We start from the raw sequence: 23,808 nt of genomic DNA on the forward strand, positions 1-23,808 counted from the left end.
GTACAGCCCACACTGTGGGGTGCACAAGGACACCCACCCACACTCTCCAGGGTTTCTGCACCAACTGCCAGTGGAAGGAACAGGTATAGAGTGGGATCTCACTGCTCTTATGTGTTCTTGGGGGTCAGTGGTGTGCAGGGGAGGACAACATGATGGGAGATGCTCAGGTGACACACAGGGCTTGTGATTCATACTTCAAAGGGGCTTTACCTTTGCAGCCCAAGGAGCTGTTGTATTGATGGGTTGAGGGTGCATGACATTTCAGGTTTGCATAAACAGCCACGTCAGGAAAACTTCACTTGAGATCAGATAATCTTGGAATTCAGCAAACCCAGCACAGCTGCAGAGCTGCAGGTTCACATTTGATAAACCCAGACTGGAAATACAAGACCACTGCTGAGCTGGGACCAAGCTTTGGAAGAGCTTCTCCAGGGAACACACAGAAGATGTTCGTCAAAAATAATTTCATGCAGAGGGAAAAGGGAGGCATTTTGGCCAAAATTAGAAATTCCAGTAGGAAACTTTTCTCCGATTTGGTGTTTTTTGACTACCACCCCAAAAGCATGGCTCTCTACAGAGATTTTTCTTTTTTGCTCAAGGACTAATATTTCTGCTTTAATGCCAAGTCAGGATCCAAACACACCTCTGATTTTGCCCAGAGGCTATAAGATTGTATTATTTCCTTTAATAACAAAAAGAGGAGAGGAGAGGGGGGCAAATAGGGGTAAGGGAAAAAGAAAAAAACAAAAGTAATTTTTGGCCATAATTTGATAAAGAAAAATGCATTTCGGCAAGGTCTACCTCACCATGGGAAGTCTGTCAACCTGGCGTCAAGAGACTCTGGGTAAAGTACAATTAACTGGCGTGGCCTGGGTGACAGGGAAGGATAGCTGCTGTTCCTGCAGTGTGTGCCACTGGCAGCAGAACTAGAGTAGACCTTCCAGAGACTTGGAAAGCTCTTCACTGTGCCACAGCAGCTACACCACTCCCACACTTCAGATTTCGCAGACGAAATGCCTTCCTCAATGGGCTTTGTCCCCACAGTCTGGGGTCCAGAAGATCCTGCCTTTCCAAGGACATAGGTGGAAAGGGATGTGCCAACTTTCCACCCATGGATCCAGCTGCTCATGGTTGCTTGACCCAAGGGCTGGCAGGGAAGTGCCAACACGGCCCATATCAAGGACCTCCAGGGAGGCACAGCTATCATCCCCTTCTGGAAAACTTGCTTTGTTTAGGTCTTCAGAACGGTTTTATCCTAGGAAGTACAACGTTCTCTGCTTCTTGTAGGGAAGAGGCATCAACTCCCAACTGGTTTCCATGAAATTTATGCAGAGAAAGACAGATATCCAGATTTAAAGGCCATCAGAAAGGAGTCCTGAACACCGTTGGGAAGGAGGCATTGCCATCTAGTGTCGGGCTAGGAAAGGGCTCAGGAACACACTGGCCCTCCAGCAGGAGCTGAACCGGATCCCAGTGGGTCCCTTCAGCTCAGCATATTCCATGCTTCTACAATTCTCCTCTCAGTGCCAGCCCAACCACTACTGACTGGGGAGACAGTTTTAGACCCTTCTGTGAAAGAGCAAGGCCAAGGAGATGGACAGACAAGGCCACCTGTGATGCATGGATGGCTGTGAAGCCCTGGCTGGTATGGCTGCGGAAGCCAGAATCATGGAATGGTTTGGGTTGGAGGGGACCTTAAAGCTCACCTTGTTCCACATACTGCCATGGGCAGGGACACCTTCCACTAGACCAGGGTGCTCTTAGTTGCATCCAACCCAGCCTTGGACACTTCCAGGGATGGGGCAACCACAGTTTCTCTGGGCAACCTGTGCCAGGGCCTCACCACGCTCACAGAGAATTCTTTCCCAATATCCCATCTAACCCCGCCCTCTGGCAGTGGGAAGCCATTCCCCCAAGTCTTGTTACTCCAGTCCCTTGTCCAAAGTCCAGCTCCAGCTCTCCTGGAGTCTCTTTACACACAGGCATTCCTGGAGCCTCCTCCAGGTGAACACCCCCAGTTCTCCCAGCCTGGCTCCAAAGCAGAGGGGCTCCAGCTCTTAGAGCATCTTTGACTCTGCATTTATTCAATCCCAGGCACAGCCCCATGTTCTGAGCACACAGAGTTCTGGAGTTTGCTCTAAAGCTGGTATTATTCAGCAATTTTATATCTAGTATCAACATTCACAGGAACATTCAGCCAAAACAAAAGAGTACAACAACCTGTTGCCCACAAAAGGAGCCAGCTCTACAGACCCCATTCCTAATTCCAGCTCCTTTCAGGCATTAATCACTCTTGCACAATAAATTGGCACAAGTCCTGCAAGCCTTAGTGCTCAAGATGGTTTATTTCTTCAGAACAAAAATATCAAACATGACTTTTTAAGAACAACTTGTGTAAATTGAAAACTTCACGGCATTCTCCTCCCACTTACAAATTCCCTGAAAGCAGCCTGGAATCTATCTGCAAGAGGCAGGATGCCAGGAAAGAGTATTCTTCAAACTTTGTGCATGGGAGAAGGAATTTACACAGACCCCTACCTCTCTCCAACAGCAGGACTTATTTTTTCTGGAAACTGCCTCAAAACATGGCAAACATACACAACTTCAGGAAAATCAGGTTGTGTATAAACACAGAACCTTCACTTCAGTCTCTCAAAGTAAGACAGTGCTCCTGCCCCTTTTCCCAAAACTTGTATGTGATGCTGAGATCTCCATGTGCCCAGAGCTGGACAGCTGGAACAGTCCTAGAATGACAAGGTATGACAGTCAGTATTTCCCCAGCATCACCTGTACAGTTTATTTAATTTCAGCTCTCAATCATCAATGGTTACCAGCACACACCTCCAGCAGTCCTGTAAGAAACACCTAGAATTCTATGCATTAGCACAAGTGTAACAAACACAGTGAAATCCCCTTAAAATCCATTCAACTTCCTCATGAAAGACTTGGAGAAAACAGAGTATGAAGTGACAAGAGCTAAAAATGACCAGGCTCCCTCAGGGAAACCTCAGAGCACTCCTTGGGCCACTTCCCTTCCTTAACAGGGTTATCCATGCTTCCCATCACTTACACTTTTCCACCCTGGTTCTGGGAAACTGAAGCCTGGATATTTACTCTACCTTTGGAAGAAAGGTGAATCTTGTATGAGACACAGGAATTCCACCTCAACCCAGATTTCTATTGTTTCTCCCCATATTTCCCTGCTCCCAGCTCCTTCCTGTTGCAGGGCAGGAGCACTGGAAGGTCTGGCCATCTGGCTGCATCCCAGCAATGGATCACAGAGCACACCTAGGATTTTGGGCAGTTGTCACCTCACCCCATCACTCCCACTTGCAGTTGGGTCCTTGACAGTCTTGGAGGCCTGGCAAGGGGAACGACAATTCTTCAGGGTAACCAGAAGGAAATCAGTATCTTGGTGCAGCATCAGCTCAGTCTGGATAACAACCAGGACTGTTTTTAAGCGGTGATTCCTCCCTCCCCGGCTCTAAATTTCAAAGGGGAACCTCTCTGATCACAGATCAGGACTTGGCTCACCTACCTCACCTTCTAATGGCTTCACTGAACTTGTTACCAAAAGCTCACCTGCTCCTCCAGTGCCTCTCCCAGGTGAGCTTTCCCTCTGCTCCTAAAGAAGGGGCACCTTCCCCTCCCTGGTCCTCAAATAGATCCAGCACCCTCCCCTGTGTCTGGTGCCACAGGTCACATTCTGCTGTTCTTGATGAAGCTGCAAGTGGCTCCTCCCAAATCCCAACACAGAAAAACTCATACTGGAAGTATTTCCCCAATTTGTGAGCACAAAAGGCACCAAAATACTGTTGGAACATAAGCCTTGTCCCTCTCTCATCCACAGGATTACCAGCAGAAAGAAGAATAGAATAAATAAAAAACCAAGAAAATCCTTGGAAGCCTTTCCCCAAAACAATCCAGTATCTGTCTCCTACAGCTCTGAGGATTAAAGGATCCCATCCAAAAAGTGCATGACCTGCTCACAGCTCAGGAATAACAGGAGCCCAAATGCATTTTTATACTCTTCCAGCATCCACATGGCATCACAGCTGGCCCAGCCAGCTCAGCTGCAGTGGTCATTTCAGCACATGTAAGTCAAATCACTGGTAGCAAAATAGGGAAGCCTGTTCCTTAGAGGATATCGAGTTATAGCTTCTAACCAGGAGGCAAAAAACCCCCCAGGAGCTGTGAGAGAAACAGATTCTTTTACAGACTAAAAGAGAAGATGAAGCACCACATGATGCTCAAAATCCACACCTCATTCATTACACATCCTTGAAAGGCACCACAGGATCACGGGATAAGGAGGGGGGGGGGGGGGGGGTTTGAGGAACATCAGGACTCTCCAAGCCCACCCCCAACGACTCATCTCCTTCCTCTGCTGATCCTGGAACAGTGGGATTGTCAGCCCGTGGGCTCAGAGCCACATAGAACCTACGATCAAGGGCCACCCAGCCAGAAAACTGAGTCTGATTCAGCACAATATGCCTCTTACAAAGGCTGTCACCAATTTAAAGTTTAGGATAATAAAAACACAAAAGAGTTGAGGTACTTTCAAGACTGCCTGAAACACAGGAGTGAGACTTCCAGCCTACCACAACCCGGGATTTAGTGCAGTCACTGTCCTGGTTCATCCACACTCACCAAATCCATGTTACAATCCCATTTAATAGGCCCCCTTGTACTGCCAAACCTTCCAGTTTGAGGGCACGCGAGGTTCCTGACACACAAGATATCCATTGTCAGTCCAGGCTGGCAGCAGTTTCCAGGAGAAGGGGGAAAGGAAATCCATAAAGAAGGAAAATGACTGAGGAACATTTCAGCTGATCTCCTCTTTGAAAATGAATCAGAGACAGAAACGCTTAAGTCATTTCTCCAGTTCACAGCAGAAAGTTCTATCAACCAGGAGAAGGAAAGAATTCAAGTGGGAAAAAGAAATCCTTATCCTTGACATGCTACAGTGTTCTGTGCATTGTTAGACTAAAGAGTCTTTGCTCCTCCTAAAATACAACTGATTTCCACTCTGCTCCTTGTCAGTCTAATCCCATCCCCACACAGCAGTTCCTTGACATGTTCCCCACAGGAATGCTTCAAAGCTGATCACTAGGTGCTCCCACCAGCTGTCAGCTATGGTTTGGGGTGTCTAATTTGGAACAAGCCTACAGCTACTGAGGCTTCTTGTGCACCAGGAAAATAAAGGATCAGACCAAGAGGTTTCTGGTTTCATGGCTGCTATTTGAAGTCTTTAAGTGCCGCTAATTAAAAAAATATTCAAACTGAAATCCTAAAGCCATATCAGGGAGTGTTTGATCAGTTCATCTCTTTCGTTTACACCTAATGGTTCCACAATCAGAAGAGAAGTGGAGGGGAACCACATGGCCCTGCAGACACAGGAGCTGGATGGGGTTCAACACCAGTGCTGCTCCTGAATGGAGGAGAACGGCACACTCCAACCAAAACCCCTCTCCAAGATTTGTTTCCTTCACTACAGCAGGTTGGCAGCAACTCAGCCACGAAACCCCACAAGGCACATTCAGATTTCGAAGGTCACACCCAAGCTTGTTAGTCTCAGCTATTTTAACGCATCCTTTGGAACTACAAAGCTGATCGTCAGTTCACAGGGAGCTATACACCAGGTCATATATAATCACAGTCACCTTTACTCTGCATTAAAGTCACAATTAACAGTTAATGCTTAATTAAGGCTTTACAATTTGTTTAAGCTGCTTTTCTGCATATTAAACTGCAGGTGCATCTTCCCCAGCTCCATCTTTCCTGCCTCCATCTCTAGAAGGGCTGTAGGGAAGCACCAAACACAGCAGATAAAGTTCCTGTCAAAGCATGAGGAAACTGAAAAACTCAGAATTGTGCACTTAAACATTGCTCCTGCTAGTTCAGCCCTCACTGCCCCCATGTCTCGAGGCAGCAGCTCCCAGAGTGCTGCACTGGGATAACCCTCAGGGAGAAGAGCACTCCTCAAGGCAAGGACCAAGAAGTCAGGTTGGTGGCGGCAGTCTGGAAAGCTTTCACGTCTCAGAAAAGTGACCTCAAAGGATATTCAGAGAAGTGCAGCCTCCTCTCTCACGGGAAACAGAACACCTCTGCTTCTATGCTTCTGTTCAGATCTAAATGGGATTCGCAACTGAGCATGAAGAAGAAAGGAAGGGAAGTTGTGACTCAGTAGCCAGAAGGAAAAAGCACATCCTACACCATGGTTCCACATGAGCCTGGCTGGGAAAGCAGATGTTATGTGCACACATCAGCAAAGAGCCAAAACCGTGAAAAGCAACTGCCTGAGAAACGCTCTTCACTCAGAGCCTGACCAGCCCCACAGGCACTGCCACTCTGGAGAAAAAACACCACAACCAGGAGGAAACAATCTCGTGGACTCCACGAGAGGTTCCTCACATGCTGCAGGGCTCTAGATTGCTGAGATTCAATTCCAGCAGCATCAGGGTGCTCTCAGCAGTTGATAACATTATATTATGTGCTGGGCAATCCACCCTGACACCAGGAGAGGAAAAGCTATTTACAACACCAGCCTGTCCTGATTTATCTGGGCATGAGGCATTGCCATTCCAGGGAGCTTTCTCTGAGCATGCAATATGCCTTAGGGAAAAAATTCCCTAATTAGGGACCATTTATATGCTCTCTGTGGAAGTGGCTCTGCAGTCAGTCATGCCCTCCTCTTTTCTCTGTAAGTGCTCTTTAGGGATGTCCAGCCGTGAGGGCTTCAAGTGGCCACTCCAATGGTTGAGGTGGCTGTGGATATATTCTCAGAGCATGGCAGCACACAAGCACAGACACTCACCCTTCCCACATCCAAAGTCAGAGCCCCATCACAAATGCCCAAATCCACAGAGGAAAGTGGAAGGAACTTTCCACTATGCTGCTCCTAGTTTCTAGAGCCAAGCTACATGAACTTCAACTGCCATCTGAAGATTTGCACTTACACACATTTTTTCCTCAGGACTTTTTTTGTTGATCCAAGTCAACTTGCCAAGATCCTCAGCTCTGCAAAAGATCGACAGTGAGTTCCAAGAGCTGCCTGTATGCCAGACAGACAACTCTGTGGCAGGAGGAATTCTCCAGAGATCTGTAACAAGTCTTGACTCCAAAGGCCCTGAATGCTGATGACATGCACTACCCATCCCAAACCTAAGGTGATGGAAGTCAAATCTGCTTAGATCTGGGATAAGTCAAGGATACATAAAGCAAAAAGGAAGAACATAGCAGAGTGCTTTCCCAAGTACACCTTAAAAAAAAAAAAAAACCCAAACCAACGACATCCTTAAAACTGCACCCAGTCAAAGCAGTAAAACTTCTTGTTCAGAGAGCAAGAGGTCTCATAAGAGGAGTAAGAGGAACAATTACGGAAAGGTGAAAGAAGTGATGAATTCTTCAACACACACTTCTGACTCAGGAAGGACTTCACCCAGCAAGTTGGGGCTGAAACTGATCCTTGGAGCAGCTCCCAGTCTTTCAAGTGCTCAGATAGCCTCTATGACAATAATTATCAGCATTCTGTGGAATCAACAGACCCTGACAAAGCAGGGTGGGGTTGCTTAAGAGGCACATTAAGGTTATGTCTATCCTTACCGGAAATAACTCTTAAGCTCTGCAAACCAACCCTCAACAGTACCAAGACACACTCCCTGCATCTGAAGCAAAAAGCCTTTCCAAAAGCTCATTCTCTAAATATGGAGCAGTTGTGGGAACTTCCAGGTGCCAACAGCCAAAACCATAATCGCCTTGCAAAGTGGTGCTACCACTGTGTCAAACACAGCCACTAGTGCCCAGGTGCTGTTCTGGCAGGGATGCAGTCCCCTATTCCATCAGGAGCTCTGGGCTGCTGATGATGGAAAAGACACTCCAATATGGAGCAGCTGAGGGAGCTGGGAAAGGGGCTCAGCCTGGAGAAAAGGAGGCTCAGGGGAGACCTTGTGGCTCTGCACAACTCCCTGACAGGAGGGGGCAGCCAGGCGGAGGTCAGGCTCTGCCCCTAGGGAACAAAGGACAGGACAAGAGGGAAGAACCTCAAGCTGTGCCAGGGAAGGTTTAGTTCAGATATTCTGGAAATTTTTTTCACAGGATGGTTAGTCAGGCACTGACAGAGACTGCCCAGGGCAGTTGTAGAGTCTCCATATCTGGCGGGGTTTAAGAGATGCGTGGATCCGACACTTGGGGAAATGGGTTAGTGGTGGTCTTGGCAGTGCTGGGGGAACAGGAGGACTCTGTGATCTTAGAGGGCTTTTCCAACCCTAATGACTCTGTGATTCAGTGATTCCATGCACAAGTGAACAACGGTGAACAAGGCTTGGGAGCTCACAAGCTGATGAGTGTTTCTCAAAACCACAGTGAACACTTTTGAGAGCCCTCAGCACTTCCTTCATTAACCTCTGCTGTCCCTGTATAATCACAGCTACTGCAATGCCCGAGTAGAGCATTTAAAACTCTGCTCAAGTTTGTCAGTGTTTCACTGCTCACTAGAGCAGAGAGCTGGCAGGTCGCAGGACTTGGACTAGCACCCTCTTATAACCAGGAGAGCACTTCCCCTGAAGTGTATTAGCACAGTAATAAGCATCCATGACCATTTTAAATTCCTGGAATAAAGACTAAGAAAAACAGATAGGACAAAGATATCTCTTCTGCTAGTTCAAAGGGAAAGTCTGAAGCCTCCAAAGCAGCAGGACTGGTGCCCAGACACAGGGCACAACACAAGAGGGAGAGAAAGGAGGCCCTAAAAATTATAACTCAGAGAAAAAACTGAGGATAATCTTGTGCCTCCTTGCTGCTGGAAGTGAGGGATAGTGACCCTGAGTGCTCTGCAAAGCTAAAACTTCATTAAGAAATTCCCATCTTATACATACCAATTCCCTTTAAACTCCACCTGCATGATAAACCAGCTGTTATCATGGGACTGAAAAGAGCCCAGCATGTTCTTCATGTTCTACTGATTTATAACACCAGAATATTTTGTATTAGAGCTGCTGGCAAAGGCTCTGAGAAGTAATACCTCATACAGGGATATCCCTTGGGGTCTCAGCCTGGTCTTCCTAGGACCAGTGCCACATGACCTCTTCTCCAGCAGGAGATGGAGGAGAACAGAATCACAGAAGGTTAGAGAAACCCTCTAAGACCAAGTCCAACCATCAATCCAGCATCACCACATTCATCATTAAACCATATCCTGAAGTCCCACAGCCACACATTTTTTTGAACACTTGCAGGAAGGGTGACTCCACTACTGCTCTGGGCAGTCTATTCCAATGCTTTACAACCCCTTCCATGAAAACTTACCGAATATCCAATCTAAACCTGGTACAACTTGAGGCTGTTTCCCCCTGTCCTGTCGCTTGTCACCTGAGAGCAGAGCCCAACCCCACCTGGCTCCAACCTCCCGTGAGCAAAGTTTCCTTTCAGCACTGCAGCCAGGAAATCTCCTCCTACCTCACCTGGGAGCTTTGCGCTTGAGCAGAAGAGGAAATTACAGGCTTTAGGCACTTCCTAAATCAGAGAGAACAGTTGAGGGCCCGTTCTCGGATGAGGCTGGAGGACCAATACTTAACCAAAGCCTTGAAGGACAGGCACAGTGGGACACTGAGATATTGCACAGGTCTCTGTTCTTTCCATTTCACATAACCTTGTGGCTTCTAAGTCGTGGCTAGACCTCCCAGTCTGGGCAAAGCCAGCCCTACTGCATCCAGACCCATGTCCAGTACGTCCACTGGGAAAGCATATCAGGGGTTCCTAAACCATGTGCTGCAGTAATTTCTTCGGTTTCCAGAAGAGATCAGAGACCAGGATCCTTCCAGAGAGGTATTACAGGTACCACTGCAGGTAGGAATTGCAGAAATCCTCAGAAAAAAAAGTGCAACATGCTAGAAGAGGAGAGAGCTGGAGGGAAAACAAAACCCCCAACTCAACAACCTCATTAAGGCTTTTCTCCTTCCTCTCTTTAACAAGGAGAATGCTTAATTAAATCCTCCTTCAAGCCTTCCCCCTCACCCACTAAGGCTCAGCAGAAAGGAGAGCTTTAACAATTTCCTCTGCAGCACAGGACACCTCAGTCGGACAGGAATTTGCATATTCTAAAAGAGGAGTAAACTGCTGGTTCTCTGTTGTTGACTCGAAGTGGGGAGGGACAAAATCAGCAGGAGGTACATTTCAGATCTGCTCAGGAATAAGGGAGAGCAGGAAGGGAAGGAGCAAGTTGCTGTTTATTCGAAGTCTGGAGCTTTCCCAAGGCATGACTGTGTCATGCACAGACTTCTCAGTTTATTTGCAAGTCTCTTGCAGCCTACTAGGTCAGTTCACCCAGCAACTGCTGCTGATTTTAAGCCCAATTATAGTCACTTCTACCTGGTGACACAGCCTCAGTTCTGCCGCCATTAATGCCACCAGAATTGCCAGAACTTGCTATTCACGGCAATCACTGGTGATCTCAAAGATACTGTTTCCTGTCATAATTTCAGCCTTATCTGTTTTCACTGGAACACCTCCCTGCCTGTTCCCAACTCCAGGGACCACTTCCACATACTGGAGAAGTGGTATCTCCTGAGCTGAGATACATATTAGAGACAAGCTTTCAACTCTGGCACAGTTAAAATCAAAAACAAGACCTCAGAGACTCATCCTCCTGATACTATCACCAAGGGCCCTCTGCTAGAATCCAGACACTCCTAGGGAAGTTGTCCCCACTCCTCTTGATTTAGTTCTCTTATGAAGGACCACAGCAATAGGAATTTTTTTTTTTTTTTGATGGGTCTTTCAATCAAAACAGAACAAAAAGCTCCAAAAAGCCAGAGGCCTCAGTCCACCATTCTGCAGTTTAGGGGACACCAAGGAGGACTTCCAACTCTGCACATCCCAGGAAACTAGGCTCTACATACCTGCACCACACAAAGTAAACAGAGACAGGTAAATGAACCAAACCCTGAGAGGGGCCAGTTTGAGACCCAAGGGATTTACAAGGAACAGCAGCAGGATGGATTTAGAAAGGAGTTTGTGGTTCTATGTGTCCCTCTGAGTACTTCTGAACTCCTCCCAAGAACCACCACAAGCAGCCTTGCATTTCACCAAAGGGAAGACCTATTCTGACCCAAAATTCCATCGAAAAGGTGGGAAATGTGTTCTGAGCAAGATGTTTGTGACCATTAGAACTACTGGGCTCTACAGCTGGTAGGAGATACAGAAATCACAGAATGGTTTGGGTTGGAAAGGACCTTAAAACCCATCAGTTTCACTCCCTGCCACGGACAGGGGCACCTTCCACCAGACCAGGGTGCTCAGGGCCACATCCAGCCTGGCCTTGAACACTTCTAGAGATGAGGCAGTCCCAGCTTTTCTGGGCAACGTGTGCCAGGTCCTCACGATGCTCACTGGAAAGAACTTCTTCCCTATATGCAATCAGAATCTTTCCTCTTTCAGCTTAAAGCCATTCCCCCCTGTCCCATCACTGCAAAATCCCTTGCAAAAATACCAGGCAGAAGGAAGATGCCCAGGTCTACCCAGGTTTGAGTGTAATTATACAAAACAGCCCTGGATTATTCAGTGCAGAGAAATGAGCTGTGTTCTCGGAACACAGCAAGGTTCACCGAAGTCCCATCTGGGAAAGAGCTCTGAAGCAAGGGATGGATGCAGCAATGCTCAGGAGGGAAGAGATGCCACAACTACAACTCTGAGCTATTCAGGAGCTGGACCACAGGTCAGGTCAGTGCTCCACAAGCATCTGTCAGCTGGTGTACAGGGCGGTTTTCTGTAACTTCTATGATTCCACTGGTCCATTAACTGTGGACTGCAGACAGTATTCTTAGCCTATATCCTCACTCAGTGTCTAACAGAGAATGGATGAAACCGGCCTGCCAAACTGCCCCAGTACAGGCTGTGCCCTCAACTGAACTGATACAAAGCTGTCAGAAAACACTAAAGAATGTTCCACCTCAATTCTGACCAATTCCCAGAGTCTTTGACACAGAGCAGGAGTTCCTGCTGGAACTGCTTTGCTCCTATCTGAATGTATAATGAAGTTTTACAGCAGCAGCCCAACCTCCAGCTCGCACAAGGAACCTCCTCCAGCAAAAGACTTCTTTTGCCATGAATGAACAGTACATTTTTGTTTGGGTTTCAGTGATTTATGTTCATCTGGGAGACTTAGCTTCCTTTTATTACTGCAACAAAAATCAACTACAAGAAAGCTTGGAAATATTTTTGACTGACAGCTATCCATCATCTGTGTAAGGTGGAAGAACTCCACACACAGGAGTCAGTGGATAAATTGATAAGCAGTTCAGCCCAGCCCTTAAGTCTGCCTACAGGATAGATTTCTCCCTTTCCTTTCGTACTTCTCAGTCGCCTCTAACCAAAATCACTCGTTTACTTACATCAGATGTGTCGAAATCAGCATCTTCACAAGAGACGCTTTTTGGGAAACAAGAAGGCACACAACCTTCCCAGGGGAGGACCTGTCTGGTGCTCCAGCAGATCACCATAATCACTACCTCCCACCACAAACCAGGCCTAGCTGACCCCAGAGCCCCACAAGAGCTTCCCAGGTCAGACACCACCAGGGATCCGACCCGATGTCCTACAGGCATCCAAACTGCCAACTTCCTGAAACGCAGGAAGTGGAGAATCAGAGCCTCTTACCAAGCCTACAGCCACAGACTTTCTGCACAAGACCTCATCAGTCTTACATTCCCTTTCAAAGCTCCTTTCCTGAGGGCAGGCACCTGCTAACACACCTAATAACTCCCATCCCAAACCCAGGGCAGGATGACTTGTGCTCTGAGGCCACATTGTACCAGAGCACAGGGGCAGCAGGGAGGGTAAGGGCTCCACAAGGAGGCACGTCCAGCCAGGAGAAGGCTGTGTTGGTTTAGGAAGTAGCGTTCAATCCAATCTCTTCCTCAGACACTGCCTCAGTTTCCTCACAAGCACAAAGAGACAACTTCAAACACCAGAGCTGATGGAAAGGGTGTCAATATTCATTTTCTACTAGCAAAGAGGTACTGCCTGTATTGCAGGAGACAACAGCAGCAAACTGATGGCCCTTAGCTGCGGATGGTTCATGACAGAAGGATGTTGTCATTTGCCAGAACTCTTTCCCTGGGGTTTCCCCCAAAGCAAGAGACCAGCACAGATTTTCACTCCTGCTTGTACCCACTGAAGACTTTGAGAAAAAAAAGAATGATCAAAGAGCCTTTGTGCATTTATAAACCTGTCAATTTTGCTACAAGATTTAAAGCTTTAAAGAGTCCAAAACATCTACTTGATATTTTCTATCCAAACAGACTTCTTTTAATACTTAAAAAACCCCCAGAAATAAAATATTTAGATCTTTCTGAAGTGAGGCATTCCAACAGCTCCAGACAGAAGCACCGGAGGGGAGGAGAAAATCCAATTTTTAAGTTTGACAGGAACTTTTTTTATCCCCCCTTTCTTTTAATTGGCAGAGAAACAAGACTACAGAGCTATTTCAGCCCCTGACTCAGACCAGGAACAGCTAGGATGAGCAGCATAGGAAACAACAAACTAAACTTACTCAAATGCTGGCAGTTTCCGGTCCCTGTCCCACACATGCTTTGCCTCACAGGAAAGATTCTCCAAGGTGACAAGGTAGCAGTATTCCACCCCACCATCCTCCCTTCCTCTCCACACACTCCCAACACTTTGTATTTTGCCTCTAAAAGCCTCCCCCGCAGAAGAGAAGCAGGTTCCCCACCAGAGAACACTACAGGCATGACAGGTTTTGGGAGAATTCAGCATTTTTCAAAACCTGGTTACCTTGATTTCTTCTCACCCATAAGAATTGAGAGGGTCAAACATCTGGCAGCACATTTCTTTCTCCATTTCCAGGTACTCCTTGTAGTATCTGCAAAGTAGAGCAAAGGATGGCATCAGGGGCTGGAGACTGCCTGTGCCACCCTCAGTGTCACAACCTGAAAATAATGTTATTTTTTGGATATAAATAAATTAATATAATGGAAGAGTGTGCTGGCAGCAGAGACACAGCTCCTCCAAGCCCTTCTTTCTGCAATGTCAGGGAAAGAGAGCTGGAAATGTCATGCCTCATCCCCAGACCTGGAGTCTCTGCTCTGCTTGGGACTAATTGGGACTCATTTGCCTTCTATGAGACAGGTACTTTCTACACTAGTTTTGGAAGCATAGGGCAGTGCAGAGGAACCCCATCTGTGTGCTGTGGGATACTTTAGTGTGTCCTTATGCAAGTTCTTTCAGCACCCAGGAATATGGTCCGACTGCCAAATAGCAGGGTATTTACCATGGATATAGGATCTGGGCAGAGGATGGGCAGGAGACAGCAGGGATTTGTGTCTGGACTAAGTGGATGACAAAGCAGATGTTTTTTCCTCTGTTCTCTCTTCCTTGCCAGCATCACGGGATGGCAAAAGCTTTGCAGTCTGCTCCATTTGAACTTCCCCAAGCACAGTATCCTCTGCTCCCGGTGCTCTCACCTCACTGGTAAGGAATCCCTGAGCTGCAGAGTGACTCAGTTTGGGAACACTGTCCCAAGGATCAGTGGCTGCCCACGAGTTCGGCTTTCCTGCATCTGTTGCCGTATAAGGCCAAAAGCAAAGGGTTTTGTGCAACACGCTAGAACCAGCCCCAGTGAGAGGCTGGCTCAGGCTCTCTCAGCCGCAGCCCTCAGCACCCTTGGAGCCCAGAACCTCAGAGGGTGTGAAATCCCAGCACAGCAAATCTCTCCTGGTAAGCCTCAGATAGAAGTTGCTGATCAAGGATGCCCACCTCTAGGTGGCATATTCCCACACCTATGACAACAGGAAATCCAAGAGCCCCTTGTTTGGAGGAACAGATTAATGCCAGATATTGGAAGAACCCAAATTCATTCTGGTTTTGATGCAATGCAAGCCCAAGAATAAAATTCTTAGATCCAGCAGCAGAATTTGCACCAAATCCACCACAGCTGGTACCAGACACATTCTACATACCTCTCACCCTGGATTCTGCCTGTTGTTCTCCAGAGGATTACACCAAGAACTGTTTCAGCCAGTACACAGATGCATTCCCAAAGCTTTGTTTTAGACAGCAAAAAGGAGCTTGCTGATTACCACACAACATTGCTTTTAACAAAGTATAAATGCACTCAGTAAGGAAGTGAAAAGCCACTAAGAACAAGATTTCGATTCATATTCCATTTCTGAAGCATTTTTCAGATCACACTGTAAGTTCTCAGGCAAGGGCAGGCTGGCAACATTACATATCTAACCAGAGGTAAGGCCTCATTAACAACACCCAGTAACGCTTCTCCTGTTTCACACTAAAAAAAATCCACTCTTTGTCACAGGCAAAAGACCACTCCTGCAGCACTGCCTCCAGCTCTGCGATCCAACATCAGAAGGACATAGACCTGCCGGAGTGAGTCCAGAGGAGGCCCTGGAGATACTCCAAGGGCTGGAGCCCCTCTGCTCTGAAGACAGGCTGGGAGAGCAGCGGTGTTCACCTGAAGAGGACTCCAGGAAGACCTCAGAATCCCTTTCTCTGCCTAAAGGGGCTTCATGAGAGCTGGAGATGGACTCCGGACAAGGACAAGAGGAAATGGCTCCCCACTGCCAGGGGGCAGGGTTAGATGGGACATTGGGAAGAAATTATTCCCTGTGAGAGTGGTGAGGCCCTGGCACAGGTTGCCCAGAGAAGCTCTGGCTGCCGCATCTCTGAAGTGTTAAAGGCCAGGCTGGACAGGGCTTAGAGCACCCTGGTGTGGTGAAAAGAGTCTTTGCCCATGGCAGTGGAATACCTTTAAGGTCCCTTCCAACCCAAACCACTCCATGGTTAAAAGCAAAAAATACAGCAGTTTTAACAGGCAGCGAAGCAGGAACTCCAGGACAACAGTGGCACTCAATTCTGACACATGCACACTCACTGAACATGCTGCTCTCTACAGAGCGGAGCTGACAAAGGCAGAAATGCCTTGTTGCTTCCCAGCCACACCACCTCAACATCATTAGCACGATTTCTCTTTTATCTACCAACATACTTCAAACAAATCTAAGTGAATGCATGAGACTTCTAGAATCAGGCCTTCTAGCACTGTGTATGTACTAGCCCTCAAGAGCAGCCAGACAGATCTAGTTAAGAACTAGTTTAGAACTCCTCGCCATCAGTGGACAATTTGGTAGCTCCACAGTAGTGGGAGATCAGGATGAACACAAGAAATTCATTTAAAATTTCCAGACCAGCAGCTAATGCTGCCTTTAAGCTCTTTGTACTTCAGAAGTAACAGAACAAATTTGAAGACTTGGTGTTATGACAGACTATTAAAGACAACACAGATACACAGGACAGAACAGCTCCCCACCAACACATTCCCTAGTGGAAGGCACTCAGGCCACCAGACTGGCTTTTCCAGCAGCACCAACCACTCTTTTTAGATGTTACTGCTGCCTTTCTGCAAGTGCGTGGTAGTGACATACAGAAGAGGGTTTGTTTTCAAGGGCTGCTTTGTGAGCTCTGGAGCTGAGAACAGCGTTGCTCCTGCCTCAGTAAACAGTGCCAGGAGGACAGCACACACTTTTGGGAAAAAGCTAATACTTTTGGCAGTCTCAAAGGAAGTGCATCATGAGGGCACAGACAAGCATTAGTCATGTTTTGGTGGGGCTGGGACATGACTAAAGCTGGCAGGATACTCCTGTACTCAGCCTATGGGCAAAGGAAGAGTTCATCTTCAGGGTTGTTCATTTATTATCTCCAAGATGGCAGGAAATTCACTTTTAATAAATATTAGTATTGTGCATTGAAGCACTTGCAGTGCAGAAAAGCTGCTGAAATTAACCAACATGTTAAAAGGGAATGAAAACCATACTTATTGAGAACATTAACAGCTGGAACATCAGCCAACTGTATTTCACTGGATTTGAGGCATTTTAGTAGCCCCTACATCCCTGTCCTCACCCTGATCTGCTCACAAGTCCGGTAACACACATCCCACCAAAGAAATATATGGAAAAGGTTGGTGTTCCCAGCTCCTCACTTGCAGCTTCTGGGCCTGAAAAACGTTTCAAGCTGTTTTCTCCACTTGTGTTTTCCCAAGTCACTTATTAACCCAACAGTTAGGGGTTTGGGGGTTTTTTGAACATTTTAAGTATTTTGGAATAGGTATTACCACCTGTCCAAACACTCTCTCTTCCCCAGGTATGGAAAGGAGGGCTCTCACCTTGCCAACTTCTTCAGCTCATTGTTGATATCACAGTTGAAGGGTTGGATGCACTGAGCTCTGGCCAGGAAATCCCGGGATTTGCTGTACTCCCTCATGTAGAGACAAGCCTGTCATGGAAAGAACATAGATCCATCACAAGAAAAATACAGACCCACTGCCCTTCTTCAGTCCTCGTGCAAAAACAAACATTACTGAGACAGAGAAAAATAACTCAGGAACACCCCAGGAAAAGCTCCATGTGATACATTTCCAGAGAGGCAGACTTTCCAAAAGGGCAGATGCAGACAAACCACCTTGACTGCTACAGTAGCCCAGAATTCAGAGATTCTCCTCAGTTCATTATGGGCTCCCCCCACAGCCAGGCTGGGATGTTACATGGTGATTTATTTGCCCACCTGGCCACACCTGAACAGCGCTTTGGCATTTCCTTGGTCCATCTCCAAGGCTAACTCCCCGTATTTCAAAGCTCGGTCAGCACATTCCAGTTTCAGGTAAGTGAGTGAGAGATTCAGGAACAGCAGCAGTTTGGAAGCATTGATCTGGCTCTGTTCTGCCTTACTGGATGGCCTGTGACCCAGGACGGAGAGTGCCTGCACAGAGAGAGAAAATCAGCCAGTGCACAACAAGTCCATCATGGAAAGTGAGAAACCCATCTCATCCAACAGCTACACCCATGTTTCTGTTCACCTAGGAAACTTAAAAGTAGTAACAATCAAAAGTCTAAACACAAGGCATGGCATTCTCAGCATGACTAGTCATGCTGACCATATAACCACAGGTTTAGGAACTTGGCATGGAAAGCAGCAGAATAAAAAAAAAAAAAAAAAGGACCCAGGACTCAGATTTTAAGGATAAATAGGGAAATCTTACAGGGAAGAAGGCAAGTCGAATTACTTTTATTTCAAAAATACGAAGCACAAGCAACTTTGAATCATCTCTACCTCTGAAAAAGTACCAGATGCCTTTCAGTTTGAGAATAACTGAGCATTTACCCTGCCTGGAGATGGAACTGAAGAGGGTCAGCTTGGGAAAAAGGGTCACGGGGTACCTTCTCACTCTCTACAATTCCCAGGCAGGAAGGTGCAGTCAGATAGGGGTCAGGCTCTGCTCCCAGGAGGCTGGACAAGACAAAACAGCCTCAAGTAGCAGCACAGGAGGTCCAGGTTGGATACTAGGGAAAATATCTCACTGAAAGTGTTGTCCAGCCCTGTGACAGGCTGTTCAGGGCAGTGGTGGAGTTCCCATCCCTGGAGGGATTTAACAGCCCCATGGATGTGGCACTTGCGGACATGGGTCAGTGGTGGCCTTGGCAGTGCTGGGGAACAGTTGGACTTGGTGGCCTCAGAGGGCTTTTCCAACCAAAATGATTCTGCAACTATTCCTTTATTTACCACTGCTGCTCAGACAAAACCAGGTGTGCAAACTCTGTTCTGAAGTAACAAACTATGCTTGGAAAATATGACAAAGTTATTTGATCTCCAACCTGTACCTGTTGTGGTAATCTAAAATAATCCCTTCTTTCACAGCCTTCCAAAATCACAGCCCACATTTTCCTGGTGCCATACCCTCTTGTATCTGTCCTTGGCAATCTTGAAACACTGCTTATAGAAGAAGTAGTTGCCAAACTCTCTCTCTGTGGCTGCCACTTTCAATAGCTTTTCTAGAGGAAGTCTATCCCGCTGTTCCTGTGTGAAGAAATATCTGAATTTCAGCTCAAACTACAGAAAACAGGCAGAGAACTCAGACAGGACAGTTCTGTACAGCCCCCTCCTATGCACAGAGCAGAAGTTAGGTCCTTACCAGGGCCAGGCCACCACCAGGTGATCTCTCCCCAGCCAGGCTGAAATATGACAGTGTTCTTGTGCTGGTTATTCCAAGTGAAGAGGTCACAGCACACAGCTGAGTTAGGCCACAAATGCAGCCACTGGCACAAAGCTGCTTGAAAGGTTACACTGCTCTAATTGCTCTGAGGCCAGCTCTGGGACAGCCTGACACTTCTAAAGGCACCAACAAGCAAAACAAAAACCCCAACAATCATCAAAAAATATATAAAAATGGAGGGACAGGTTTTCTTCTGGGTCCACAAGTTGGAACCAGCTCATAGAGAGAGGTCAGTCAGCCAAAATTGGTGGGCAAGGGGCAAGCAGGGAGCGCAACAAGTGTGGTTTGCTCACAGGGCTCTGGGGGAAAATTTGCCTGTGCAGAGGCTGGAGGGCTTCCATCATTAGCTTCTGCCTCCACTCACTGATCCATAACCACAGCCCAAAGCCCTTGACGTGAAAAAGTGAATTAACATTAGCACCATAACTCACCAGGGAGAAAAAAACAGGGAAGGAACTCTTGGGAGAGGAACCAAGAGGTAGAGACAAAGGATGGGGGCTGACAGGGGACTGGGACACTGCAGACTGAAGAGGACTGATACGCACAGCTCCTTACTGTTCCTTAAAGAAATTCCAGGAATTTGGTGCCCTCTAGTGCAACCATGAGGTTTCTGGTAAAACTAAAAATAAACGGGAGCCATTCCACTGACTCCATCCAGCACAGAGGAACAAACAAAGGCAGATCCCACCTTCTCCCTCTGCACGGGAGGGCAAACAGTGAGATATGGAGGGACACAAAGGGCAGGCATGCGGATCACAGCCCAGCTGGAAGCCCAGGGACTGGATACTGGCACCAGCGTTCACCTAAACACATGTAACACAAGCCACAGCAACTGTGAGACAGGACAATGATGGTTCACTCTCCAGATTACAGTCGCAAGCCTTATTAAGAGAACTCACGTGAGTCAACTCAAAGAATGCGTCGCACTCCTCTGAGTCTATGAAGTCCAGCACCTCCACCTTGAAGATGACCGTGGTGTTTGGGGGGATGGAGGGAGGACAGCCCCGCTGGCCGTAGGCGTATTCCGGAGTGAGGACGAACAGCGCAGCCTCTCCTTTGGTCATAGACAGCAGTCCAATCTCCAGCCCCCACAGTGTGATGTCTGTCACGAGGGGTGGGACAGGTGAGGTTCACAAACACCAACACCCTCACACACCAAACAATGGCTCCTTAAGCCTGAAGGAAAAAATCCCTGGGAACTCCTGTCTCAGTAACTATAACAGCCAGTTGCTCCAGAAGGGATTATGACGGCAGCCTGCTATGGGACTGAACACGTGGTATTGCAAACCCAGAGTGGGATGAGTTGGAAGGGGCTTTAGAGATCATCCAGTCCAAGGCCTGCCATTGGCAGGGACACCTTCCACTAGACCAGCATGCTCTAAGACCTGTCTAGCCTGGAAAACATTATCTCCTCTCAAAAGATTTAAAACTACCCGAGGGCAGGCGGGAAATACCTCCCTACCGCTCCCAGCCAGAGAGTAAGTAGGTCCAGATTCCATCTCCCATGTGAACCAGGAGGATTTACGACTCCATGAACTGTTAAAGGTATCAAACAACCTAAAGACACCCAACAGCACTTAAACTGAAATGCCTTAATACAACCCCAGGTCCCAAAATGCCTCAATACAATCCCAAGCCCCATGACAAAGTTTGTGGCTCAAACCTACCTTTTCCAAGTTTCATCAGCCTTGGATATTTGCTGTTCCCGTTTGAACAGAAGAGCTTATTCCAATTTCCCAGGTACCCGGAGTACTTCACTGTACAGCCCAAAGTGAGGAGTGGGGAGAAGGGAAAAGCAAGATTTTGATTTCATATCCCATAATGACAACATCAGGCACATACCAGGAGTTGTAACCACTCAGTTACCCTGCTTCTCTTTTTCTGTTCTGTTATAGAACAGCAGAGGCAGCACAAACCCTTCTATTTTACACCAAAAACCTAGTCACATTCAAGCAGCCAAGTGCTGTGTGTTTTAGCATCATTCCCAGACAAAACAGCTGCCTCACAGTCCTGACTTATTTAAAAGATGTGATTTTGTGCTTTTAAGAATGGAAAACTTAAGTTGAGCAAATTAAAATGCCCCAGTTATATGCAGAAATGCTTAAAAATAATTCCCTAGCCAAAGATGGAGCTCTGGAAAAAGGAACAAGGGGAAAAATGTACTGCTGCCCCAAGTTCTGCATCTGTAACTCCAGTTCTGCCTCAGAAAATATACTGTAATGGGCCTCTCTTGACACAGCACCAGGGCCCTGCACTTCAAACTCCTCTGTGAGCACAGGTGAGCCCTAGAAATCCTTCTTTCCTCAAGGTCAAGATGCCTTTCATTAATGTGTCAGCCACAGGAAGGCTGACAATAATAAACAGGGTATCCCCAGGGTATCCCAAGTGTTAAAATACTGATAAGGAGAGGAGACAGTCTCTGAAGCAGATACATACCACATTGTAATATTAGCAATTTTAACTCCTTGTTGTGGTCCTTGCCAGCCACCAGCACCTCAACGTTAGAGTCTTGGGGGATCTTTCCCAATAGGCTCGGCCCTCTCTGTTTCTTTCGGCACCTGCTTCAGGTCCAGCCACACAGACCAAACCTCATACCAAGACACAGGGGACAGACGAGCACCAGACCCTCACTACAGCCCACACTTCCAAGGATTTTTTGCTTTCTTAGTCCTGCTGAACGCAGACTAAATGAAACAATTCCTATCTAAAAGCTACTCAGGATATGGTTACTGGTGCCTGAAAAACTTGTGAATTCAGGCACATGACTGCAGAGCACCCTGAACCACCCTCGGACAGTCTCACACCAGGACGCCAGCCTGGCAAGACCGCGAGAACCGTGGAATGGTTTGGGTTGGAAGGGACCGTGAATATTATCCAGTCCAACTCCCTGCTCATGGGCAGGGACACCTTCCACTAGAGCAGGTTACTCCAGCCTGGCCTTGAACATTTCCAGGAATGCAGCAACCACAGCTTCTTCCTGGATCAACCTGTGCCAGAGAACTGGGACATCCCTCACAGGGGCGCCCGGCCCTGGCCACGGGACCACCCACGGCCTACAGAAGGCTCCGGAGGCCCCAGACCCAGCTCTACCTGCCACGGAAGCGGATGGGGGCACGGGCTGACCCGTGCCGGGCCGCAGCTGTTTCTTGCACACCCCACCATTGCCGGTCAGGTCCTGCAGGGGTTGGAGAGACTCCGAGGCCAGAGACAAAGAGGGTGTCGAGGCTGGAATCGGCCCTGGGGTCGGGGTCAGTGCCAGAGCCCACGTCGGAGTCGAAGCCGAGTCCGAATCCTGCCACCCAGCCCCGAGCTTCTCCTGGCCGGCGCCGCCCGCCATCATGGCCGCGCCGCGACTCTTCCGCGCCTCGGCCCGCCGAGCACCGCCCGCCCAGCGCGGCGCCTCCAGCCAATCACGCTCCAAACAGCAACCCCGACCCAAGGAGCGGCTTTAGAAGCACGCGAGAATGGACACGCCCCTGCGCGGCTCTGGACCAATGGAAGGCGAAACGTCACGGCGCGCCGCGGTGCACCCTGGGGGATGTAGTCTGCTACGTGCACTGCCGCCGGACTTCGTCAGAACAAAAATTCCGAACCAAAGCAACCCAAAACTCAAAAACAAAACCGAACCCCATAAAAACAAGATCAAAAAATCTCAACCAAACTACAACAAAACCCACACAACTTCAAAACAAACAAACAAAAAAAAAAACACAAAACCAAAAAAAACCCCAAACAACCAAACCAAAACCCAATCAAAAACCCAAACCAAAGAAAAAACAAAACCAAAACGACACCCACCACCAACCAACCAACCAAACAAACAAACAAACAAAACTAAAACCAAACCTGCCCTCAAAAAAGCACAAAACAAAACAAAAAACCAAAACCAACAACCAACCAACCAAACAAAACCCCATAAAACCCCAAACCACCCAACCGATCACAAACCACCACAGGCAAAAAAACCAAACTGGTTTGGCACAAGTTTGTAAGTTTGGCCTTCTTCAGGCACCTGAAATGGTATAAATGCAAAATGAATGAAAATGCAAAATAAAAGCAGAAAGAAATCCACATTCTTGAAAAATTTTTGAGATCACCACAAAAGAACATAAACCCAAGTCTTTTGTTCACAGAAGGTTATAGAAAAAAGGCAGGAGGCAGGGGGAAAGACAGGAAGGGATGTCACCACAGCCTGTCCCCAGCCTCCCTTTGGGGAGAAGGTGCTGCATTCTCTGCTTTGCTGTGTCCCAAAGACCTTCAGTGTGAGGCTGGGTGAGAGCCCCAGGCTGATCCTTCCCTCACTGCATTCCCGAAGTTAGACACTCCCCAGTGAGAAGCCAGGACCATCCCCAGTTCCCCGGGAGATGCTGAGAGGGAAGCCAGGGGACAGGATCATGATGGGGTTCATATGAGGGATGCTCATAAGCCAAACACATCCATGAACCAGGAGTTATATGAGAAACTATATTTTTTCACAGTCAGACAAAATAATTCCTTGTGCCTTGCCCCACACAGTAAGAGCAGCGTTTGGTTTCCTGTTTTTTTTCCAAAAGCATAACAGGTTTTCCCCAGACAACAAAAACCCACCAGTTTAACAAAAAATCCAAAAAGTAGTTAACAGCAAAGTTAACCTAGTTGATAACAATATCTTAAAGTCAAGTTGTCTTAAACATAGCTGATAACAAAGTGCTTTGATGAGAACATTCTCTCTGTTTCACTGGGGATAA

At 47.5% G+C, this 23,808-nt stretch overlaps 1 protein-coding gene across 3 annotated transcripts; it reads right to left on the reverse strand.

Annotated features, from left to right (window-relative positions):
- Nucleotides 1-2,183: 2,183 nt before the first annotated feature.
- On the reverse strand, nt 2,184-22,486 carry FKBP6 (FKBP prolyl isomerase family member 6 (inactive)). Of its 3 annotated transcripts, none has more exons than XM_066202250.1 (8): nt 22,172-22,486; nt 20,749-20,838; nt 19,981-20,183; nt 18,766-18,885; nt 17,596-17,790; nt 17,198-17,307; nt 13,808-13,879; nt 2,186-2,744 (listed from the first exon to the last, which is right to left on the reverse strand). In XM_066202250.1, exons 1-8 carry the CDS (start codon nt 22,419-22,421, stop codon nt 2,645-2,647), a joined length of 1,140 nt encoding a protein of 379 aa, XP_066058347.1. In that variant the 5' UTR covers nt 22,422-22,486; the 3' UTR covers nt 2,186-2,644. The 3 variants fall into 3 exon arrangements, with proteins under 3 accessions (XP_066058349.1, XP_066058347.1, XP_066058348.1); XM_066202251.1 differs by having other exon boundaries at nt 2,657-2,744; nt 13,792-13,879; XM_066202252.1 differs by lacking the exon at nt 18,766-18,885 and having other exon boundaries at nt 2,184-2,744.
- Between the last annotated feature and the right edge of the window lie 1,322 nt (nt 22,487-23,808).

Source organism: Chamaea fasciata, unplaced genomic scaffold, assembly GCF_029207755.1.
Source record: "Chamaea fasciata isolate MVZ Bird 193981 ecotype frontalis unplaced genomic scaffold, bChaFas1.0.hap1 SCAF_21, whole genome shotgun sequence".
Classification (NCBI taxonomy): domain Eukaryota; kingdom Metazoa; phylum Chordata; class Aves; order Passeriformes; family Sylviidae; genus Chamaea; species Chamaea fasciata.